The sequence below is a fragment of the Peromyscus leucopus genome, chromosome 6 (genome assembly GCF_004664715.2).
Source record: "Peromyscus leucopus breed LL Stock chromosome 6, UCI_PerLeu_2.1, whole genome shotgun sequence".
Classification (NCBI taxonomy): Eukaryota; Metazoa; Chordata; class Mammalia; order Rodentia; family Cricetidae; genus Peromyscus; species Peromyscus leucopus.
In genome coordinates, this window is record NC_051068.1 from 10,089,735 (window position 1) to 10,114,441 (window position 24,707).

General features: G+C 40.8%; 1 protein-coding gene across 4 annotated transcripts; it reads right to left on the reverse strand.

Moving 5' to 3' along the window:
• Positions 1-4,116: 4,116 nt before the first annotated feature.
• Mynn (myoneurin) lies at positions 4,117-24,707 on the reverse strand. Of its 4 annotated transcripts, none has more exons than XM_028872619.2 (8): positions 24,604-24,707; positions 23,519-23,815; positions 15,266-16,059; positions 13,731-13,890; positions 10,307-10,485; positions 9,376-9,459; positions 8,191-8,277; positions 4,117-5,735 (listed from the first exon to the last, which is right to left on the reverse strand). In XM_028872619.2, exons 2-8 carry the CDS (start codon positions 23,782-23,784, stop codon positions 5,476-5,478), a joined length of 1,830 nt encoding a protein of 609 aa, XP_028728452.1. In that variant the 5' UTR covers positions 23,785-23,815; positions 24,604-24,707; the 3' UTR covers positions 4,117-5,475. The 4 variants fall into 4 exon arrangements, with proteins under 4 accessions (XP_028728452.1, XP_037062420.1, XP_028728453.1 ...); XM_037206525.1 differs by lacking the exon at positions 24,604-24,707 and adding an exon at positions 17,433-17,509 and having other exon boundaries at positions 23,519-23,535; XM_028872620.2 differs by lacking the exon at positions 9,376-9,459.

A 24,707-nucleotide genomic window follows, 5' to 3' on the forward strand; every position in this document is an offset into this window, starting at 1 on the left:
TCCAGATATAACAGGACTGGTGCACATAAGAATTCAAAGACTGGGGGCTGGAGAGATGGCTCAGAGGTTAAGAGCACTGGCAGCTCTTCCCAAGGTCCTGAGTTCAATTCCCAGCAACCACATGGTGGCCCACAACCATCTGTAATGAACTCTGGTGACCTCTTCTGGTATGCAGGCATACATGCAGGCAGAACACTGTATACACAATAAATAAATCTTCAGAGAATGGTTAAAAAAAAAAAAAAAAAGGATTCAAAGACTGTGGCAGCACACGCAGGGCCTGCACAAGTTCAAGTCGAACAGGTCCCAGTGCCGAGAGGGAGTAGACATGGGCTCACAGCGCTAACTGAGAGGCTCTCTGCTACCAACATCTACCTGCAAAAGAAATATTCATTTCTCCCACGGAGTCCCACTGGGTAGATTACCCACACTTCAGGATAGGCCCCATGCCCAGTACTAGACAGCCAATACAAAAAGAACTCAATGGGCTTGGCAGTGGGCGCACGCCTTTAATCCCAGCACTCGAGAGGCAAAGGCAGGTGGATCTCTGTGAGTTTGAGGCCAGCCTGGGCTACAGAGTGAGTTCCAGGGCTGTTACACAGAGAAACCCTGTCCCGAAAAAAAGAACTCAAGTATTTTTTTTTTTATAGACAATTTGTCTCAAATTGCTTTGGGTATTTTCTGTATATTTTGGTTTCCATTTGTGTATGTGGTTTTTCTTTTCGTTTGTTTGGTTTTTAAAGAGAGAGAGAGAAAGAAAGGGCCTGGAGTTAGGTACAGGCAGGGAGGTGTGGAGGATCTTGGAGGAGTGAGGGAGGGGAAAACCATGACCAGAATACACAGTATGAAAAAAGAAAAAACCAAACCAAACCTGGTAACGCTGACCGTTTTTTACCCCCTACTCTCATTTTCACACTGTTCTGTGAAACTATCTCACTGTGCCTTTGTTGTTTGTCTGAGACGTGATCTCGTGTTAAAACACCAGGTTCTCTGGCACACTTCACTTCCTTCAGACTTGGACTTTTCTGAAGGACCTTTTCCTTTACACGTCTACTTACCATTGCTGTGTTTCACGGCCCCAGTTCTTAAGAATGTGCCCAGCTGCCAGCCTAAGGACTGATGCTCCTTGGTAAGGCACTCGGTCACCTGAGGTCACTAGTATGGAATCATGTTGCAAACCTAATCTCTGCTCTCTAGCAGTCAACTACCATAGGATGTGACATCATGGGTTATAAATGTGGCTAGGTAGGTCACCCTGTCCAAGAACTATTTCAAGTAAGTCAGTATGGACGCTGGGCTGGACATAGCTGACAGTTAGCTCCTTCTCATTTGATACTTTCTGCATTCTGTCCAGCTCCTCTTCCATCGGCCACATGTGACCATCAGTCACTTCACTGGTCTGTCTAGGTGAAAATGGCCCTTTCTCTCTCTATCCCACTATACTCTTGACTGCCCAAACCTCCTTCCTTAACTTCCTGTGCTACACCACTCTCATAGCATTATGGCTTATTTTTCTGTTACTGATCTTTCTGGCTCAACTGTAAGGTGGGTAGAGTTACTTGTTTTTGTGCATTTTCTGGAAGGTTATTATGTTTACATGATAAATCCTTAAATGCAGCAAGTCTTCCATCAATAAACAGGGCAGGGGTTGAAGAGGGCAAGAAAACAGATTATACCATTGTCTCAAGAGATTAATGCAAAGTGTGGTGATGCAGAGCTACAATCCCAGGACAGAGGAGTCTCAAGCAGGAAGATTACTGTGGATTCCAGCCTAATCTGGACTATTTAATACATTCAAGCTCAACACAATGACACATAGTAAAATCTTGTCTTAAAACAAAAAGTAACCAATCAGCGTTCCAATAACTCAATTTCATTGATATCAAAATAGTGAGTGAAAAATGCAGACTTTAATCTTTTTATTTGGTGGTATTTCTAGCCAAATAATAGACAAATATCTCCAGGTAAAAAGATAGATTATATTCAAGAATTCCATCTTAAGTGCTTCTCAAAGAGAGGGCACCTAGGTGCTTAGGATGATAGTTCTCGGTGTTTGGTACATGTTGAGATCAACTGTAGGGCTTTCCTAGCATCCATCTGCCCCAGCACCATCTGACTCAGTAGATTAAGTTGAAGTGGGTACGAATGCCATTATTCTTAAACTCCATTCTGACAGGAGTAAAGGCATTACAACTATTGGCCTAGGATATTTTAAAAATTAGTGTATATAATTAACTACCTGCTTTAACTACTCTGGTAGTGCCATTTCTGTAGGATTAAAATGTACAGAAATGCTAAACTATTTTTGCAATAAACTGACAGAACTTTCAATCTTGAAAAAGGCTTCTAAAATTGTCTATTGAAATGATCCCATGGAATTAAACATGAATACTATTCAACAGCAAAATTCATTTAATATATAATCTACAATTTCTTTTTTAAAAAGTCTAAAAGCTAACACTAGAGTAAAATAATACAAGTATAAAACAAAATTAGAAAATAGTTTCTAAGATATTCAGCATTTTAAAGACTTTCAAAACCTTCTGTAATACTTAAGAATCTTTCCCAAAACACAGCATCATAACAAAATAAACAACTGACCCCAGTGATTCTTTGTGTTAGAATGATTACCAGACACATCTAAAATACACACAGGTTCAAATAAGTAACACTGTAGTATTAAAAAATGATGAGAGAACATTCAGTCTTTAAACTTTCTTCACACGTAATTATGGAAGAGCAAGCGATAACTAAAGCCACATCAACTTAAAATAATTTTAAGTATGCAGGTAATGCAAATAAAAAAAACCCAACCCTACCTATTCCATATTGCAATTATATGAAATAATACTGAAAATAATAAATTTGGAAGCTTTCAAAATGCTAATTACCAAGTTGGCTATTGTATTGCATGTTCTGGAGGGCGAGGGAGGAGAATCTTGAATAGATACCTCAGGTTAGTTAAACAGAAGTCCTAGGACAGGCTGGGCTATGAAGTAAGACTATCTCAAAATTTAAAAAGATAAATTAACAAAAAAGACTATCATTACACTTGAGGAAACTGGGCAATTTTTGCCCTCATATAACTATGACATCATCATAGTGATTTTTGGAATTTTTTTTTTTTAATCTTCTTGCCTCAACTTTCCAGAATGCTGTGATTACAGATATGTGCTATCATGCCCAGCTAACTAAAGCACTTAAAAAAAATGTTCATTAGATTGCAGAATATTTGTTTAACTATGCAAAGATGTGCTGCATTTGTTTATGATGCAGAATATTTGTTTAACTATGTAAAGATTCGTGGCTGTTTTACCTTGCCTAAGGCACCTGACTGGTCTAATAAAAAGCTGAACTGCCAATAGTGAGGGAGGAGGTATAGGATTTCTGGGCAGGAAGAGGAAATAGGAGGAGGAATTTAGACTCAGGGAGGGGGAGGGAAGAAAGAAAAAGAGATGCCAGGGAGATGCCAGGGGTCAGACAGACACAGAGGAAGCAGGAAAGTAGGACATACAGAATGAAAGAAAGGTAAAAAGCCCCAAGGCAAAACAAAAATGAACAGAAACAGGTAAAATTAAGTTAAAAGAGCTAGTGGGACAAGCCTAAGCTAAAGCTGAGCATTCATAATAATAAGTCTCTATGTCTTTATCTGGGAGCTAGCTGGCTGCCCAAAGAAAATGCCAACTACAGTTAGATGCTTGGATTAATGAAGATGTGAATTAAATCTCTCTCCACTTTGGAAAATGTGTTAAAAAGGGTTGGCTCTTAATTTTCTTTAGTTTTGTTACATTCCAGTAAATTTTCATTGATCTTAAACCAGAATAGATTATCTGACCATTTTATAACCTTACAAATTATATTCAAACTTAGTATGTTCATTTAATGTACACACAGATTTCTTAGGTAAATAATGAAATAGTAAGTTTATTATACAAAGGAGGCATTTTTCACTCTCTCCAGTTAAGTCAGTCTCACTGGTGGTAATTTACTGTGAAAATGCTATGTGCTCTAAGAAATGGCATCACTACTTCAGTCTGGAAGAATTGGGTGTTTTTATTATGTCTTCTCATTTCCGAGACTTGGACCCAAAGAGGGAATTATGACTAAAGAATTCAGTATTGGTAAACACATTGAATTTATTTCAGTGTAGTTTAAATCATGAAAACAAATAAGCATAACTAATTCACGGCAGAAATGAGAAATAGTCACCACGACTTTCATCAGTGCTATGGGAACTGACTCTCTGGAACTGAGAATTAAAATGCAGGGGTGAGGCAGTGAAATAAATTAATGTGCGGGGATAGAGAGATGGGGAAAGTGGCAGCAGGTATCTGGATGGGTGTCACTCAATCCTCTACATCCACCTGGAGTGGAAAGACCACTAAGAAGCTACAGCCAACAACCCAAAGGTGTAGTGTAATTTATAAAATTGAAAAACCCATACTTATAGAAAACTCAAATATAAACTGGTAAATAAACTGATAACCAAAAAGTGTAGCTTATAATTGAAGTTAGAATAGTAATTCTATTTGTGTGTGTTCGTGTGTTGCTTTAGGCAAGCTACTCAAGATTGTTGATTTTTCTATGTAATATATCAAATTTAGAAGCCAAGTGATTTCTAGTATGTATTTTATATCTAGAAAATTCTTTTTAGAACATTTATTTTAAAAAGTGCATAACCGATAAAAGATAGGCTTATCAAAAATTTTCAAACTGTTATATATTCACTTCCAATAATCTACAAATCTAATAAAATATAAAATGAATCAAATTTCAAAACTGTCTTTTGACCACTTAAAAACACCAAATATCTATTTAAAAAAATATAGTCTCAACTCAAAACAAAAACTGATTGGACTATTGGTTTTCTCCAGAATACTGAGTTCATTCTAAATGAACAAAAATTTACATACATTTTTCTGGGTTTTAAGAGAAATACTTCTTTTGGCTTCATTAAAAAAGTTACCTCTAAAGGAATATATTAATAAATAGCACAATTCTTCCTTAGTATCTAAATTTTCATAGGTATAAATATGAAATTTAACCCCAACAGTTTACCTACTGCTCCATAGGGTTTATAAACAGAAACACTTTGAAGTTGATATTACTGTAGATTTTGCTTAAACAGTTAGAAGAGAACAACAATGAAAACCCACAGGTCAGATTTTATCTCAGGAACAAAGAAGTCCAAAATGCAAAATAAAAATGGAATTAAGGCAGCTTGAACAGTGTCTACAACTTACCCACCCAAAATAGTGCTGCCACAGTGGACATCACTCCTGGAAAGGCTGCTTACAGTGAAAGCCAAAAGTCAAAACCAGCACTGATGGATGCAAGGTCAGGTGCTTTTACTTCCAGGAGTGAAAAATAATGTTCACACAGCTCAAATGAATGGGGATTAATATGAATATGCACCTTACCAGAGACGTTTATATTTACTACTAGGGATGTCTTAGCAATTCCATGTCCTCAAAGTCAATATAATTGTTGTAAAAAAATCAACTGTGGCTCGGAATATCCATTCACAGTTGACCTCAACAGTGTGTCTGACGTAGGAGACTGACTATCGGTGACAGGGAGCAGCATATGGTCTTCAGTTCCAAGTGGAAGCGCTAAGGGTAGAGTCATATCAGAAGGCTTCACATCTAGAGTTTCTGACAGAGGACTTCTTTGTGTGGGATCTTGTTCACTTAAAGCAGGGTCATCTACACTGCAATCTGGAGTTTGATCTGTACCTGAAATGGAAGTCAGAAAGTACATTGCCTTTAACAATACAAAACACGATTGTCTGAGGGAGGCTAATCCACATACAGGTCCTAGAAATTATGCTGGGCCTCCACACCCATGTGCAACCTGTTTCTCTCTCACTAATGTGCCTGATTTAAGCTTGCACTGATACTACTAGTGTTGGGCATGTCTGGGCTTCAAGAGCAAGGTCAAGCAAGCACCAATGCCATTATACAAATAGGTTTAACCATTCTAAACCTGGGTGAACCTCTTCTTATCTACCTTATTACATATTTGTCAAATTTCATATTCTGCCCTGTGGCACCCATCCCTCTTATTCTTGTTTTATACTCTACTCAGTCATGCCTCAAGGCCTTAACTAGGCTATGCATTCCTTGAGGGTAAATGCTCAGTTAAGACTTCTCTAATTCCTTCCAAATGTAGAAGGGCAGTAAATAAATCTTTGTACACTGGATATTTTAATAAGCAGCTCATATTATTCTGTGGCTTCAAGTCTGTAGTACACCACTTATCATTATCTCCAGACGTGAGAAACTGTTGACTAGACAAGTTACCACACTGACTAGAGATGCAGTTTGTCTTCACTTTACTACTGCCATCTGCTGCCACCCAAAACTGCATGTGACTTCAGTAGCAGCATTAGATGGCCAACAGTGCACTATGTGTTTCATTAAGTTACAATTCTCTGTATTCTTTAGTTGAACCAGTCAAGGAACAACCTGTGCTGTCTTGTCTTAGTGGCTCATCACAATGTCCGCTGCTTGGAATGAACCCATCCTGCCATCTCCATCCTCTGAATTCTTCTCTCTTCAACTTCTATAAAAACAAGTCTTTTCTTTCCTAACAGCCCTCCCCTTCTTTAAATACTGTCATTATGTAGCCCAAGATGGCTCTGAACTTGCAGTCAGTCTGCTTTCCCTCAGCATCCTGAGTACTGGGACTACAGATAGGCATGGGCTACCATGTCCAGGTTAAACTTAAGCCCATTCTAATGCTTCAGAAGAACTATCTTCTTTAGCACTTGTATTTACAATGTCTGACAATTTTAATTTAGTTAGATCTCTGATGTTATATCAAGGTTGTAAGCTCTTGTTCAACTCCATATGCCCTGCAGTTATGTGAACCCCGTAGGTATTAAATGGACTGTTGAACAGATCACTGCAGTTTTTAGATGTTTCTACCTCAATCCTTACAATGGTATTAACATGTTTAGTTTTGTGGTGCTGGATGTTGCACCTGGGACCTCATGCATGCTGGGTGAGCATTCTACCACACCCACTTATTATCATCTACATGCTTGTGAGACTTTTCTTCTTGTAGAATGCCATGATAAGTACGGTGAGTCTCAGGCCTAAAAGTCTACAGGATGACTTCCTATACTGACAGATCATTTTTGAGCTACCCACTTCCTCCCACTTTTCTAGGTTGATCTTCATGATGGCCCTTTTCTTCCTAACTACTGTCTGAATCACCCAGACGGCATTATTGAAAATAATGTTACTTAGCTTGTTATATTTACTTTCATTTTTGAAACTACTCACAAGTCATGGTTTGTTCTGAGAAAGGGATGTCCATGTAGCTCACTCTGAACCATACTCTTCCTGCCTCTGTCTCCTAAGTTCTGTGTGTGATATGTGCCACTATGCATTGTGGCAAGTCATATTTTTAAAGGAGGAAATAGCTGAAGTATTTTATTATTACTATTTTATATGCATGGGTGTTTTGCCTGCATGTATACCTGGTGCCTGTGGGGCCAGTAGAGGGAACAGGAGTTACAGACAGTGGTGGGCTGCCATGACAGTGCTGGGACTCTAACCCAGGTCCTCTGGAAGAGCAGCAGTGCTCTTAACTGCTGAGCCACCTCTCCAGCCCCCGAAGGTTTTTGGTTTTGTTGTTATTGTTGTTTATTTTAATGAAGTTCAATATTTCGAAAGAAGTGGAAAGAGGAATTTTCTGTAAATTATAAAGCTACTTTATATGTATATATCTAAGTTTTCGTTGCTGTTTTGTGGTTTTCTAAAATTACTTCACTAGGTGTATGTACGTGCTAGTGTCTATATGTGTCTTCAGAGGACAGCTCTCAGGAAATTGTTCTTTCTTGTTATCTGTGGGATCTGGGAATAGAATTTAGGTTATTAGGCCTGAGCACAGGAGCCTCGAGTCCTGTTTTGTTGGGGATTTTTTTGTTTATTTGTTTGCTTTTGGGGACAGGGTTTCGCTATGTGGCTCTAGCTGGCCAGCAACTAGATTTGTAGCCGAGCTGGCCTTGAATTTGAGATCTTTCTGCTTCAGCCTCCTGAGTACTAAGATTTGAAGTGTGAACCACCACATCTGCCTACACCTGGTTTTAAATATACATCTAATTTACACTCTTGAAGGCATGTCCCAGCATGCTCAGGACCAGTGCCAACAGGGCAGTAAATGTTCTGCACACGCACTTACCAGAATGGACCTTTGTTTTGTGCTTCTTCAAATTTTTAATGTCTGTGTAAGAATTTCCACACAATTCACAGATAAATGGTCGTTCTCCTGAAAAACAAGGTAAGAACTTTAAAAACTCAGTATTTTAAAAATTGCTAGCTGACACAAAATTATCAAAATGTTGATGAAAATAAAGCAAAAAAATTATTTTAATCACTTGTTATGACAGTGAGATGAGAAATCCTATACACACAGATACACTTTTACTTCATAAAAAGTATAACCCAATTTCAGGAGAAATTAAGCATTCTCATTATCTGAAATTCTCAAAAATAATCTTTTTTATTGCTATCAGATACATATTGGATGCCATTTGTATGCTAAAACCTGGCTATAGAACTAGGGAAAAGTATAATTACAATTTTTGTTCTCATACACCTCACAGATGAGGAAATCCTCTAAGAAAGACTGACAGTATTCTACCATATAATTGTTTTCAAGTAAGAACTGTCCAGGCTGGGCCGTAGCTCAGAGGCAGACGGCAAGCAGAGCACCTGCTAAGCTCTGAGTTTGCTCCCCAGCACTATGGGGCTGGGTGATGACTCAAGAACCATTTAATGCTTTACCCCAAACCCAAGGACTATGAGAATACAGGAGCTGGCAGTGAATGCCCCAAGCCCGCCTATTCACATTACTTTGGATAAGATTTATGAAAACAGGTTTTGAAAAGAAATTGCCAGTATATTCAAAGAGTAGCATTTTCCTTTCTTTTAATTTTTAATTTTTAATATTTTCTTCATACCATTTACATATTACATGTTATAACAAACATGTTGATATTATAATCTATTCTGAAAACTTGCATATAAGAACACTACTTTATAATTCTGATAGTTCCTTGGTATTATCTATTCATTTTTGATATATTTATTCAATTTAATGCAAGTGTTTTTGTTTGATGGATATCTGGCATATTTCTTAGAAAATGTACACAATTCTTAACCAAATTTAAATTATACTCTTAACAACTAAAAAAAGATAAAAGAAAGAAATGAACAAATAAAAACCTGATATGTATACATTAAAAACTTTTATCACGAAGTAATGACTAGATACTATATAGCCCACAATGGTTTCAAAGCCAAGGTTTACATACAAAGGAATTAAGAGAGAACAAAAAATAATACGTTCTCCCTAAACACAGACCTGTATGGGATCGAAAGTGTTTGTTGAGCTCTCCTGAGGAAATAAAACTTTTCCCACAAATACCACATATGTATGGTTTTTCACCTAGATGGAAAATAAAAGATAGCGAAGTGGTGTACTATACCAATATAATATTTATCAATCACAAGTGATCTAAAGTAATCTTTTAAAAATATCATCTATAGGAAAGCCTTCTACATTGTATCTTAGAGGCATTTTCAGTAATTCAACATAACAAACTATTATTTTATATTATCTGTCTAGCTTGATACTTTTCACATACTAAAACATTCCTTCTGCAAATGTCTCTTCTCTCCTAGAAGAGATCACCTGGACAATGTGTTTCTTAAGAGTAAGAGCATGTTAAGTTAAGCCACATTTCAAATCTCGCTTCTACTTTATTATTCAAGACGAACATGCACATTTAAGAAGACCATGCTCAGCAATCCACCGTACAAGTGAAGGGTCACCGGGTTTCAGAGCTGTGGTTTGCACTTGATGCATGTCTGGGTTGCAAAACTCAGAATGTCTATGCAAAGGAGGTAGCAAGCCACAAAACAAGTTTCCTACCCAACCCAGCTCCCACTTAACTCCCCTTTCACACGCCTATTTAAAGGAGATTAAAAAAAAAAAAAAGGCTAACAAGGTTTTCTCTAGTCATAAAAACATGTCTCAATTCAATTTATATATCCTCAGAATTATCCTGCTTTAATAAGTATAAGCTACAAGGTAAGTTTTCATCTTCCTTGTATTATTCTAGAAAATGTCAGATTTTTAATCCAAGAGTTATGTGAAATCATGAACATAACTTCAAAAACACCAATGCAGATATCTAACTAAGACATCTAATCTATCTTTTGTAAGGGAACAATTCCCATCTCTTTTATCTACAGCCTCACCGCAGCCAGTACCTCTCTGTATTCCCTCTTACCTGTGTGTTTCCGAGAATGAGTGATCAGAGAACTAGAGACAGCAAACGCCTTTCCGCAGGTGTCACACACGTAAGGCTTCTCTCCAGTATGCCTACGGACATGATAGGTCAGTGTGCTGGCTTGGGCGAATCTCTGCCCACATCTATCACAAACATATGGCTTCTCTCCACTGTGCTTCCTATTAGTAAATACAAAGTAATATAACAGTAAGTAAAGCAATCTGGAGGTCAATGTATAGATGAAGGATTTCTTACATAATTTTTCATGCAGCATTTTATTTCATCTTAATAGGCTAAGATTACACATTTAAATTCAATAGTTGTTTCTATGTAAAACCCTACACCCCCCACCCCACCCCCTGCTCCAAAATTTTTTTTTTTACGTCTCAAAACAGTAGTAGAGAAAGAAGTTAAAAAACTTCTGCTATCATTATATAGTTGTCTTGGAGTTTCTGTTGCTGTGATAAAGATCATAACCTAAAGTACATTTCAGCTTATATTTCCACATCATAATCCATCACTAAGGGAAGTCAGGGCAAGAACTGAATTAGAGGCTATGGAGGGATGCTGCTTACTGGCTTGCTCACCATGGCTTGCTCAGCCTGCTTTCTTATACACCCAGGACCACCTGCCCATGTCTGGCACCAACCACAGTGAGGGGGGGGGGCGCCTTCTCAAATTAATCGTTAATCAAGGAAATGACCTATAGGCTTGCCTACAGGCAACCTGATGGAGGGAATGTTCTCAACCAAGATTCCCACTTCCTACATATGACAAAAACCAACTAATACAACAGTTATCACCAAACCCCAAATACAGCAATTATTTTGCCAGTCCATCTTACTGGTCAAAAGTTCTTCCTTCTCATCTACCTTCACCCCCAGCTGACAGCTGCTACATAGTTTACTGAGAAAAACTTAATCAGAAGAAAATCTGGGGCCAGTGAGTTGGCTCAGTAGGTAAAGGTACCTGCTGCCACCTAAGTTTGATCACTCAGGTTGTCCTCTGGCCTCCACAGGCATGCCATCCATAGTACAGGTATACACAAACACACACAGAATAAACAAAAATGTAATTTAAAGAAAGAAAAGTTCCATATCATAGCACCCTACCTAGAGCATCTGTACATATATATCTTGTTCTCTTTCTGACTGTCACTTGAAGGTTCAAATGACAGTTCAAATTTGTTTTAGTTCAGCTAAAACAAATCCCCTAACTCCGAGTGTTAATAGTTTGAATCTAGAATGCTCCCTAAAGGCCAAGTGCCAAAGGCGTGGTCCCCTTTAGGTGATGGAAACTAGGAGGTAGGGCCTTGTTAGAAGAACTAGGTCACTGAGTTTCCAAGTTTACACCTTGGAGAACTATATCTTGTTCCAAGTCCCCTCGTCAGCCTCTGCTTCTGGACTGCCATAAGATGAGAGGTGGACTCCACCGTGCCCTCTCTGTCATACTGGTTAGCCTTACCTAAGGCCCAGGCGCTACGCGACCAACAGACCTTGGGCTGAAACCTCCGCAACTATCTGCCAACATAGTACTTTCCATCTTAGGGTAATTGCCTCAGATAATGTCTCAGTAACAGCTGGGTATATAGAAAAAAAGTAGTACCAGTGATGAGTTCACTGTGGTTGTATCTCACAATGTGGTCCAGGAGCTTTTAGAACTGACTTTAGGAGGAGCTAGGGAAAGTTTAGAGATGCAGGTTAGAGAAGTTCTAGAAGATGCAAGCAGAGCTTAGTGGGTCATTCTGATGTAAATTTAGAAGACCATAATTCTGATAGAAATGTGGATAGAAGCCAGAAGTAAGAATGATGGACACTTGCCGAAAACACTCCTGAGGCTGAGGCGGACACCTTAAAAAGTTGAGGTCAACTGGAACACAGTTTTTAGAAAGGGGAGAGAGGGAGGAAGAATGACAGCAAATGAAAAATGACAATAAAGACTGTGCTCATGAGTTACAGAAGGAAATAACGCCACCGGGAACTGAACTTGAGAACAATTTTGCATCTGGCAAATAACTTGTTTACATTTTATCCATGCTCTGAGACTCTGAGCTGGGTTTAAAGACTTAATTCTTCCAGTGGAAGACATTTCAAGGCTGCACAGTACACAGATGTTATAAGCATTACTTGCTACTTTTAGCCAGATTTACAGTGAGTAAAAGCAAAGTGGAAACTTTGGAAAAACTTGGAGGTTTGGCTAGAAAAGAATTGTAGGTGAAGTTGGGCCAAGGAGGACACAGCTGAAGAACAGATGAGCACAGTGAAAACAAAGTCAACGACTGGAAACAGCTCAGCTGGAAAGCACGCTGGAAGTCTAAGTTTAATTCCTAGCACCACAAAACAAAACAAGCAAATGATAATTCCAATCAATGGTATATTTTTGTAATCTCAGCTCTCAGGAGGGAGAAGTAGGGGGATTTGGGGCTAGAGACCAGCCTGGGATATACAGCAAGACTCTGTCTCAAAAAAAAAAAAAAAAAAAAAAAAAAAAAAAAAGCCGGGCGTAATGGTGCACACCTTTAATCTTAGCGGAGGCAGGCAGATCTCTGTGAGTTCAAAGCCAGCCTGGTCTATAGAGCAAGTTCCAGGACAACCAGAGCTACATAGAGAAACCCTGTCTCAAAAAATCAAAAAAATAAATAAATAAAGAGGAAAAAATTGGCCAAATCTTACCCATCAAAAGCTATGGGTATGAAAATGTCAATTCACTTGCTTGAGAATAAAGTACTAGGCACCCTGCCCACATAGCCCCATGTAGCCATGCTCCATACTGGCATTTGGAGTCCACTGTAGTCATGGTCCATGGGGCGCCGTAGAGATATCACAGCAATCAGGAAGAAGAGGCAGAGGAGGAGCTTGCAAGGGTGGCCAGGGCAAGACACAATCCCTAGAAGCTCCGGACTCAGTTATTTAACCAGGTTTCCACACCTAAAATGTCACCTCCCCTAACTCTCTGATGAGGTCAGAGCCACTTCCTCAAACATCACCTCAACATTGCTGCACTGGGGACTCGGCCTTCCACAAATGAGCATTTGGGAAGTATTTCAGATCCAAACTATAATCTACCTCTAGCCCCAAATGTTCAAGCCCATCTCACATGAAAATGCATCCATCCATCTCTAAGAGTCAAAAGTCCAGGTCTAAAGTTTCCGAGACTTGGGGCAACTCTGAGTTGTGAGCATTTGTAAAAATCAAAACACGGTTTACATCAATTCCATGGTACAATTCCCATTCCAAAGGAGAGGAATGAGGAAATGCAAGGAAGATGAAAGCAAGGTGATAACCTGGCAGGGCAAGCATCAAATGATCAGCATGGGGTAATGTGAGGCTTGCTCTGGGTACTTGTAAAAATGGACTCATTAGGTCACAATAATTAACTCACTTAAAGGTCAAACAACTCGTGTTTTTTGGTTTGTTTTTTTTACCTTGCATGAATCTTGAGATTGCTAGAAGTTGCAAACTGTAAATTGCACACATCACATTTATAGGGTTTTTCCTCACCATGATGCATGCGACTGTGGAAGACCAGTTGGCATTTCTGAGCAAATCCTTTATCACACAGTTCACATTTGTATGGCCTTTCCCCTAAAAGATCAATAACATTTGTATTAGGAAGGAAAAAAAATCCCGTTTAACTTGCTAAGGTCATAAACTTTTCAGGCTTTTAAGAGTACCAATGGTACTGGTTTTGTTTTCAGAAAATGGTAACTTCTAAGTAGCCAAGGCAAATGGGAAGTCCTTCAGACTATTGAAAACACTAGGAGGAAAGAGATTAATCCTAACAGTGAACAGCAAGAACAATGAGAAAACACAAGCCTACATGTAACAATGGATGCTCACACTTTGCCAGCAGGTCATGCAAAGCAGGTAACAGAGAAGCTGAGAATGATGTTCAAAAAAACCAGTGAAGTCTAGAAGCATGTAATGAGAAGTACTGGTAATATGTGAAAATTGGACTGAGTTTTAATAATTGTCTCTGTTAAATACTTTAAAAGCTAGAACCAAGCCAGGCCTAATGGTACAGCTCTATAATCCTAATTACTCTGGAGGCTGAGGCAGGAGGATTACAAATCCAAGACTTACACAGCAAGTTCAAGGCTATCTTAGACAACTTAGCAAGACACAGTCTCAAAACAAAAAAAGTCACATGGGAAGGGAAAGGGCTATAGCTTAGTGGGGGAGTACTTGCAGAGCATTGCTGTGGGATGGTCTGTATGTCAAATTGCTCTGATTGGTCAATAAATAAAACACTGATTGGCCAGTGGCCAGGCAGGAAGTAGGTGGGACAAGGAGAGAGGAGAATTCTGGGAAGCGGAAGGCTGAGGCGGAGAGACACCGCCAGCCGCCGCCATGACCAGCAGCATGTGAAGTCGCCAGTAAACCACCAGCCACATGGCAAGGTATAGATTTATGGAAATGGATTAATTTAAGCTATAAGAACAGTTTGCAAGAAGCCTGCCACGGCCATACAGTTTGTAAGCAATATAAGTCTCTGTGTTTACTTGGTTGGGTCTGAGCGGCTGTGGGACTGGCGGGTGACAAAGATTTGTCCTGACTGTGGGCAAGGCAGGAAAACTCTAGCTACAGAGCATGCTCAAGGCCCTAGGTTCAATACCCAGCTAGGGCCAGGGGTTGGGACCAAGTTTGCGCTTGTTATGAGAGAAAATGACGTAAGGACCCATTGCACTAGAACTTAAAATGTCAATTATAACAAGGAGCTGTTAAATACTTGGTTACAATTACAAATAAGAGTTTAAGAGTCTAATGCTAAAACGTCTTACAAATAAAAGAATATGGCCAATTTTGTGGCAAGGCTGTCAATGCTGTATGTTCATATCATCTCTACTGGCTGGAGATACAACTTAGTACGGTGTGTGCTCAGGTAAGGTCCTGGGTTCAATCCCTAGTACCAAAATAGAACAGAAAACAAAAAAACAAACCCATCACACAGCAGTCTTACCTGTATGAGTTCTTACATGTGTTTTCAGCTGGTTACACTGGGTAAAAGCCTTTCCACACAAGTGGCAGACGTAGGGTTTGACTCCTTTATGTATTCTCATGTGCCTTCTCAAGCTGCTGGCTTCTGAAAACACCTTCCCGCATGTGTTACACATTGGCTTGGCCTTCGAATACCGCTGATCCAGCTCTTCCCCAGTGTTCTCCAGTTCATACGGACTCTTTACACTGGTTATATTAGACATGGAGTGTTCTTTCAGAGCACAGTGTGACTGTGACTTTCCACGTTTCCGTTTGACTGTAACAGTTTGCACAATATCCTGTGCTGGAAAAGTATTTTCCACAACTGAGGTCAACTCAAGTTCTGAATTATCATTTCCTTGGATGACTTGTTCGACCACAGGGGAGGACAATTTATTTGTATCTAGGAATAATTCAACAGATGCACTCTCTAAAACATCACTGGGATATTGCACTGTTTTATTCTGCCCTGGTTTCTGAGAATTGAAAGCCTTTTTCTTCTTTTTACTTTGAGACGATTTCTTTGCCAATGAACGTTGTTTAGGATTTGCCTGAACTAAGTCTGTGGACACTTCTGATTTCTCCCGATTGTTATAATCTCGCAGAGTAAGAAGACAGGTCTGTTGATTCAATTCGATGTTTCCAGTAATACTAGATATTTCTGTAGAAGAGGGACTAGCAATAAAAGCAAAATCTTCCATCTTTATTTTACATTTAGTTACTACCTCTTCTACTTTGAGATAGTCAGCAGCCTGATGAATTTCTTTAACATTCCAACTGTAAGGAAACAAGGCTAGATGACAATATTCCAACCAAAAGGAAAAGTTGAAGCAACTGCACATATACTTGAATGTCTTTTAAAGAAATAATGAAGCAGAATTCTGGAAAAACTTAAACTAAGTAACAAATTTATAAAATGTAATTTTACAGATTGTTTGAGCAGGTATCTCCAATTTTATAGATACTAAAAAGATGAAAAGAATGCCTACTTATAGATGTTGATGAACCATTATGGAATAGCAAAATGTTATATTTTCTGGCTGCTTAAAAAACAGGCAAAAAAAGACTTGCATTGAAAACTGGATGTTGGGTGGTCAGCAAGCTGGCTCCACAGGTAGAAGTGTTAGCTGAGCAAGCCTAAAGAGCCAAGGAACCCACGTAAGAGCCAACATACCTGGGATCTCAGTGTTCCTACACCAAGGTGTGAGACAGAGACAGAAACAAGACCCTGACTCAACAAGAAAGAGAAACTAGTCCCCAGAACTGTCCTCTGATGTCCACATGTACACTGTGGCACACACATGTGCATGTGCACTCACACACACACACACACACACACAAATCTGTTTTCTTTTGAGACAGGGTCTCACTGTGTAGTTTTGACTAACCTGAAACTCACTCTATAGACCAGGCTGGCCTCAAACTCAGCATTCACCTGCCCCTGTCTCCTGCGTGCTGGGAATAAAGGCATGCGTACCATGCCCTGCTATTTTTTTTTTTTTTTAATGTTGTTGACAATACACTGCTTCCTCCCATCTCTTCCAAGGTTTCTTCAGATGCCAATCAAGTTTTCTGGATTGGCAACAGAGTTCAATGAAATATTTCCTACTTTTCTGTTCTGCTCTCTGAGGTACTTTTATCTATGCTTCTCAAACTTTACTGTCAATATGAATCATGGAGGGGTCTTGTTAATGAAGACTGAAAGACTAAATTCAGCCATCAATGATAGTTCCAGACAATCTGCAACTGTAATGCACTCCCTGTTAGGTCAATGTAGCTGGCCCATGGATTAAAATTGGGAGGGACAAGAGTTCATAATGTGCTAACCTCTCTCTAGCTCAGCTTACTGTCAGAAAAGTTTATCATGCTAGCTTTGTATGGAAAGACAAGTCACACTGTTCAACATTCCAGTCATATTTACTATCCACCAAGAGTGGTACCAAGAGGAGTATTATTAGACATTTATAGTATAGAAAAGAGGTGATTGGTGTATTTAGCACTGGATCCAGCATTCTATGAATTAACCAGGGTGAGACATCACTGGCTTAAAATTCCTAAGTTGTAAAAACAAGAGTTTAGTTGGTATTAATAAACTGCTAATAAGATTGAAGTGTGACATCTTGAGCTAATACAAGCATATAGATACACACCCTCAAGTAAACTTCCTGCTGGCCATTTTGCCAAGTGTTACTTGGTTCACTAACAAAGCTCTCTTCTGTTTTCTTCCCTGTAAGTCAGAAATAGGTTCCAATTATAGTTGATAACATATAATAATGACAATATTGTTACTGCTTTTTTAAGAGGGAATAAACTTTGAAGTAAAATAAAAACAACCAGAACACTGACTGTCTGGGATCTCCGAAACTATCTTGCACGTGCACTGCTCTCTACAACTTCTCACCACCATCTAGTCCCACCTTTGTCTCCAATGCCACTGAGTTGTACTTTCACCTCATTTACTATTCTCCTGGCCGTCTAAAATGTCTTTTATGACAATCATTTTCTCACTGTAGGCTAAAGAGCTGTATGGAATTTGGAAACCTATTCACCAGCTGAAAATATTTTATTCTCTGGGAAAATCCATTCAAATTTTTAAACTTATTACATATCAACTTCTGGCATATAGTGTGTTTGAGTCTCATCCCTAGATAAGAAAATATTATTCAAGATATTTTCTTATAGGCTCATTGTGAATAGATTTAGAATAGATCATGAATCTTTACAATTGAGTTAATTCTCTATATTAGAAAGTGTATTCTCTAATACAAACTGTACTTTACAATGTACATTACAGCATCAACACTGACGATAAACATTTCATTATATATATTTTCATAGGATAAAAATAAAATCTGCTCTACCACTTAATACATTTAACTAAAATAAATCTATTGGTCTCAAAGTATATTTGTGCTTTGTGTTCCATCAAATGAACCATCAAACAGAAAACAGGGAGAAATAAACTCTAAAAATAACAAAACTAGCATTAAGTCACATACTAACTATACAATGCCAAAACAATAATTTCCACAAACTATTCCACAGCCTATAATCTCAATGAAGACACCAGATGAAGAAAAGCAATTATAGTTTTACTTGAAAAACTGATCTTCTTGGGGCTGAGGAGGTTAAGTGCTCTCACTGCTCTTAAAAAGGAGCACAGGTCAGTTCTCAGCACCTCCATCAGGTGGCTCAAGTTCCACGGGACCCAGTGCTCTTTCCTGGCCTCCAAGAGCATCCACACATGTATAAATACATGAAAAAAATTAGTAAAGTGAGTCTTTTTTAAATGTGGTTTTCTTTACATGCATCAAGCTACAGTGCTTCCAAATTCATTTTTACCTTTTAAATAGTCACTGAAGATTATTTAATTAAGTATAATAATTCTCAAGGGCTGTGGCTGGGGAAGTTCAGTGGGAGAATGCTTGTCTAGCATACATGAAGCACTGGGTTCAATTCTAATCAATACAGACACATACACACATATTCTCTCCCACTCTCTCTCCCCCAAAAGAGCCAAAGAATTTAAGTAACTCGTTAGAACCAAGAAATAACCAAAGCAATCTAACTCTTAAGATCACTTATTTTCTATTATGTTGCTTCTTTCTTTCTTTCCTTCCTTCCTTCCCTCCTTCCCTCCTTCCTCCCTTCCTCCCTCCTTCCCTCCCTCCCTCTCTTCCTTCCAGAGAGAAAGAAAGACATTCATTTTGGGGGGCTGGAGAGATGGCTCAGCAATTAAGAGCACTGGGTGTTTTCCAGAGGGCCTGGGTTCCATTCCTAGCACCCACATAGTGGCTCACTCTAGTTCCAGGAGACCCAACGCCCTCTTCTGGCTTCCATGGGCACCAGGCATGCAAATGATACACAGACATACCCACAGGCTAAACACCCATACACATGCAATAATAGTTTTTTTTAAAATGAGATATATTTTTGTTAATTATGTGCACGTGTATGTGTTGGGAAAAGTGTATATGAATACAGATGTCCACAGAAACCAGAAGAGGGCATCAGATTCCTCTAGAGCCACCCTGAGTGCTGTGAACTTAACTGGAATCCTCTGCAAGAACAGTTGAATGACAATAAATGAATGAATGAATGAATGAATGAATGAATGAATGAATGAATGAAGGGAGGGAGGATGGATGGACTTGACTGCTCCTAGGTATGGTGGAGGAGAAGGCTTACTGTAGATAAAAGGGAGACATAGTTAGAGGCAGAGACATCTGTAGAGTCCAGAGTGAACATGAACCTGAGTTGGGGGCGGGAGCTGCCAACCAAGAGGAGAAGCCTGGGCAAGATGAGAGGCAGAGGGGAGGGGAAAGGACTGAAAGGAAGGTAGCTGTGATGGGGGAGAGGGTGGAAGCAGGGAGGGTGCTTATCAGTGGGACCAAAGGATTAGTTTGGCTCTTAATAGCTCCCCAAAATGAATGTCTTTCTTTCTCTCTGGAAAGAAGGAGGGAAGGAAGGGAGAGAAGGAGGAAGGGAGGGGGGAAAAAAGCAACAGAACAGAAAATTTTGATGGCCAACAGGACATGAGATAGGACAGAAGGTGTAGGGAAGAAGGCCTGGAACAAGGGCAGACATACAGAATCCAGTGAGGGAAGGCTGGTAGGGAGAAGAAAGGGGTCTCCTTCATCTTTCCACAGCCACGAGAGTTGTCAAGGTCCTTTCTGTCTGACCGTCTGGGGTATAAGGGCCGTTCTCGAGTACCAAGACGCACCAGTAATGTCGGTTTGAGTGGAGTTGCTGGAACCATCTCATCACTAACGGTGGCCAGTGAGTGAGGGTTTGATGGCTAATAGGGAGGTCTCTGGGGAGGAGGGACTGTCACCCAAGTTCTGCCACCAAGACGGAGACACAATGGTCTGAGGAGAAAGCCGGGGACCTGCTGATGGCATTTTGGGACTGTTTGGAACAGACACCAGATTTCGGCAGAAGAGCCTTGATAAGAAAAACAGAAAACCTCCAGCCAAGCTGAACTGAATGGAATGTGCCTGCCAGCCATCTCAGGGAGCATGCCACCCACTAGACAGAGCAGGGGCGTAGGACGGTCAACAGTCATCACCTGATGTTTTGGGGAGTGTTCAAGATGGCTAGTAACAGGAAACTCACCAATAGCCACTGCTGTATGAAGGCGGCAGGTGCCAGATAGTAGTCCAGAAGGCGCAAGAACTGAGTGGTGGAGGGTGGTCCTATAAACCAATCCCAGTTATGTTATCAATGAGGTGGGGCGGCCTTGGAGGTGGCACAGAACATACCCAGACACCAAAGGAGATTTCATTACTCCTGAGATTGGGGCAGGGCAGGGGGTGGGGGTGGCTGCCTTTGGATGGGGTAAAGACATCAGCAGGCGTCTCTGCAAGAGAGAGTTTTTAAGGAATAAAGGGGAAGTGAGTGCCAGGGTGACTTGGTGAGTCCAGATGGACAGGTCAGCCAATGTAGACAAATAATGAACTTTGGCTGCTGAACCTTGATGTTTTGATAGCTGGACCTTGGTGATCAGCCTCGGGAATGAGTTGGGCATAAGGAAGTGACCAAATAAGGGACTGGACCTTGGTGACTAGCTTGAGGAATGTAATCTAATGGTTTAGCAAGAGAGACAGAAGGGGGAAGGGCTTGGACCTGGTAGAGTCCAGCCCTGCTAAGTTAATAGCTAAATACTGTCCTTCCTATTTCAGGATAAATCGTTTAGACTTCAGGCTAGGTTCACACCAGTATAATAACCACTCACCAGGAAAGACACAGGCAGGCATAGGCAGGTGCGCGCGTGCGCGCGCGCGCGCGCGCACACACACACACACACACACACACACCACACACACACACACACAGGTGGAGGGCGGGGGTAGGGGTGAGGGTGGGGGGAACTAAACACTTGCTCTTCTTTACACTGGCTCTTTGCATGAAGGCACAAAGGAATGTGCTTCCAGGATGTTCAAGTCAATTTAAGATTTTTTTCACAAACAGTGAATTAAGAAAGAGAAACCACTGGGCGGTGGTGGCGCACGCCTTTAATCCCAGCATTCGGGAGGCAGAGGCAGGCAGATCTCTGTGAGTTCGAGGCCAGCCTGGAACACCAAGTGAGTTCCAGGAAAAGGCGCAAAGCTACGCAGAGAAACCCTGTCTCGAAAAAAAAAAAAAAAAAAAAAAAAAAAAAAAAAAAAAAAGAAAGAAAGAAAGAAAGAGAAACCAGCCGGGTGATGGTGATGTGTGTCTTTAATCTCAGTACTGAGGCTGAGGCTTGTGTCAGTAATCCTAGCAGTCTGGGGACTGGATTTGAGGCCATCCTCAGTTACAGAGTTTCTTTCTGGTCAGTCTAAGCTACAGAAAGAGATCTTGTCTCTAAAAAAATAGAAAAGAAAAAGGAAACTGAAACTAAAAAAAACCCTAAAAGGTAAAAATCAAAAAGTTTACCAAAATCCACTACTCTGAAGTTACTAGTAAATATTCTACATTCTTTAACTAGAAGCACTCAATCATCAAAGCATCCAATTAATCAATTATTTACCACATTTAAATAACTGTGGGAGATTAATTTATCTCTGCTTGTTACAATCAAGAGGCATCTTGATTCTAGCATGTATAAGAAGTATATTCCACAATAAGCTACAAGACAAAGGAAAGAATCTGAATTGTGTATATGCATGCATCCGTAAAGATGGTCTGGAAGAGATTATGTACGAAGACAGTGCTTATCAGTAGGTAGCAGAAGTTCATGATTTTCCCTTCTAATTTTCATTTAAGAAATGTAGACCTAAACAGGGCACCGAGTAAAGAGATGAAACATGAAGAAAACTAATGTTCGTTGTAAGCTGGGGGCTTCAAGGAATCTTCCCTTAATCTTTAAAATAACACCAATAGCTACTACTACTCACTTTTATGAGGAGATTAAGGCCCAGAGAGGCATTATTAATGGAGATACATGATCAGCCAGCCAGAGAGATACAATTCCAATGTCTATAATTTTTTCTTTCGGTAGTTCTGGCTGGCCTGGAACTCAAGAGATACACCTGCCTCTACATGCCAGGTTCAGGGATTAAAGGCCTGCACCACCATGACTGACCTGTAAATCTGTTCTATCAGTCAATAGTCTAAATGAAGGAAAGAAGGCAAGTATAATGTGACCAGATTTCGTTTTTTCCCTCTCTACCTCTTCTTCTACAACTAGGAATGTATCACTATTAGTCTAATTTTCATATAGAGGAAACAATATATCTCTACTCTGAGACTCTGAAAACCTACTTGCTATTGAAGGGGCAGCAGCAAGCATCTTTGGAGGTAGCAGTATGTGTGCATTCGTGTGCACATGGACATGCAGATGCATGTGTATTTGTGTGTGGAGGCCACAGCTGACTCGGTATCTTCCTTGGTGACTCTTCACCTTATTATGTGAGGCAGGTGCCCTCACTGAATCTGAAGCTCACAGATTCTGCTGGGCAGGCTGGCCAGCTAGTGAGCTCCACCCCAGCAGCATCGGGATTACACAAATGCTTTCCTATTGGTGCTAGGAATCCAAAATCAGGTTCTCACACTTGCAAGGCAAGCACCTGACCACTGGAGGCGCCACTGGGGCCAGGAGTTAGAGTCTGAAGAGCAGCACAGTAAACCTCTGGCTTGCCTGGAGCTTTGGGTAGGCTAACAACAGTAACAGAGTTATTGTTACTCATATTCCCACAAAGTTACCTTCTAGAACCATGATCAGAAAGTCGTGCACATTGTTACATGAGTTAGCAGTCAAAGCACTAGGACATGAGCCAGAGGTGGTTCTTTCAACACTACTCCAAAACCTCATAAGAAGCAAGGGACAGAGTGGGGGAGAAGGCCCAGGGAACACCAAGACCAAAAGCAACGGGAAATTCAAATTCACTTAGAAGTCACTGTTGAAACTTCACATTTGCAAAATTCAAATAGAGAGCTTTTTTCCCCCAAGTGAATAAGTACGTCGGACAGAATTCTTGATTTTAAGGGTTTTTTTGTGGTTATCAAACATCTTTTCATCCTAAACAAAGCTAATGAAGCTGTGTGTGTGTGTGTGATGCATGTTGTGTATAGTACGTATATGTACAGATATATGTATATATACACATACACACACAAACACATGTGTATGCATATAATAGTGCATGTCAACATTGAGAATGAGTGTAGAGAGTGAATGGTAAAAAAAATATGAATCTATTTTAGCTCTGAAGACTGACTAGCTTTTATAACTGAGTAAAAACGTGTACTTTACCTGTCGAGATTTAAAGTTCCCGTATATATAAACTCCAACAGTTTCTGAAATCCGTCAGCCTTCACCTGACTCTGATCAAGAAAAACATTGTTCTCAGAAGTGCTTCTGTAGATCGCACCGAAATACTCACTAAAGGAGGCAAGCACATTCCTATGCGCCTTAAACTCGAACTCGCCAATCACTACGGTACAGTCGCAAAGAAATCCTGCTTCCCGCTGCTTGTTCAGTCTCTCTAAAAGGTGCTCACAGTGGTGTGAATACTGCATTTTGATATCAGAATGGAATTTTACCCTTGATCTAAAAGACAAAAAGAAACAGCGAATCAATAACCATCAGCCCTCATCAGATCAGGCAGAGACGGGAGAGTGGAGAAGGAACAAGACTAAACAGGAAGAATGGAGTTCTCACTTCCCGCGCCCCCTTCCTTCCCCAAAGCCTCATCAAACACACACGGTGATTATGTGCCTTTCTTTGTTTTACTGCACTGGGACACTAATGCAATAAATGAAGGAAACCAGTTTCATGAGTTGTAAAAAGGGTCTTAAAATCCTAAGCTGTTATAGTTGACCCCTCAAACTTTCAAGCTCAGGAGGAATATTTATCTGGAGGTGCTTGAACAAACTAAGAACTGACTCCCTGAGGCCGCGGGGATAGGAACGGGACGCGAGTTGTTGAAATCGCTCTCTGATCACGGAAACCTGTAGGCTCAGCCGGTGCGGCCCCTTCCAAGCGCTAGGCAGGTGCAAGGGGGCGGAAACGCCGCACCAGACGCGGGTTGTCAGAGCCTCCGTCACTCCCCAGGGGAGGACACACCCCTTGCCGGCCGCCGCAAGCCGGGCAGCCGCGGCGTGACAGCCCCAGCCCGGCCGCCCGGCCGCCCGGCCGGCCTCCGCTGCCCTGCCCTCCTCCCAGCTCGCACTCCCGCGAGTTCCCACGGGCTGCAGCGCCAGCCGCCGCCGAGGCTGCCTCTCCCAGGACACCCGCCTCCACCCCGAAGCGCGCCCGAGCTGCAAGGCGCCAGGCCCCGCCGGACCCCGGGATCCAGGCGCGCGAGGACCGCAGGCCAGGCAGAGGGCGGCACTCACCGGTAGCCGCCCTAGGGAAACAGTTTCCTCACTCTCTCTCCGCCATCTTGGGAGGACGTCACCGCGACGCTCCGCCTCTCCCTTCCTCCTCCGCTGTAGCGTCA

Excerpts from the sequence above, each read along its gene's own strand:
- Mynn (XM_028872619.2), bottom strand. The coding sequence starts at position 23,784 with ATGCAGTATTCACACCACTGTGAGCACCTTTTAGAGAGACTGAACAAG. Across the intron at positions 16,060-23,518 it reads GGAACTTTAAATCTCGACAG|TTGGAATGTTAAAGAAATTC; the intron begins GTAAAGTACACG and ends GTTTCCTTACAG. Across the intron at positions 5,736-8,190 it reads CAAAACAAAGGTCCATTCTG|GTACAGATCAAACTCCAGAT; the intron begins GTAAGTGCGTGT and ends CTTCCATTTCAG.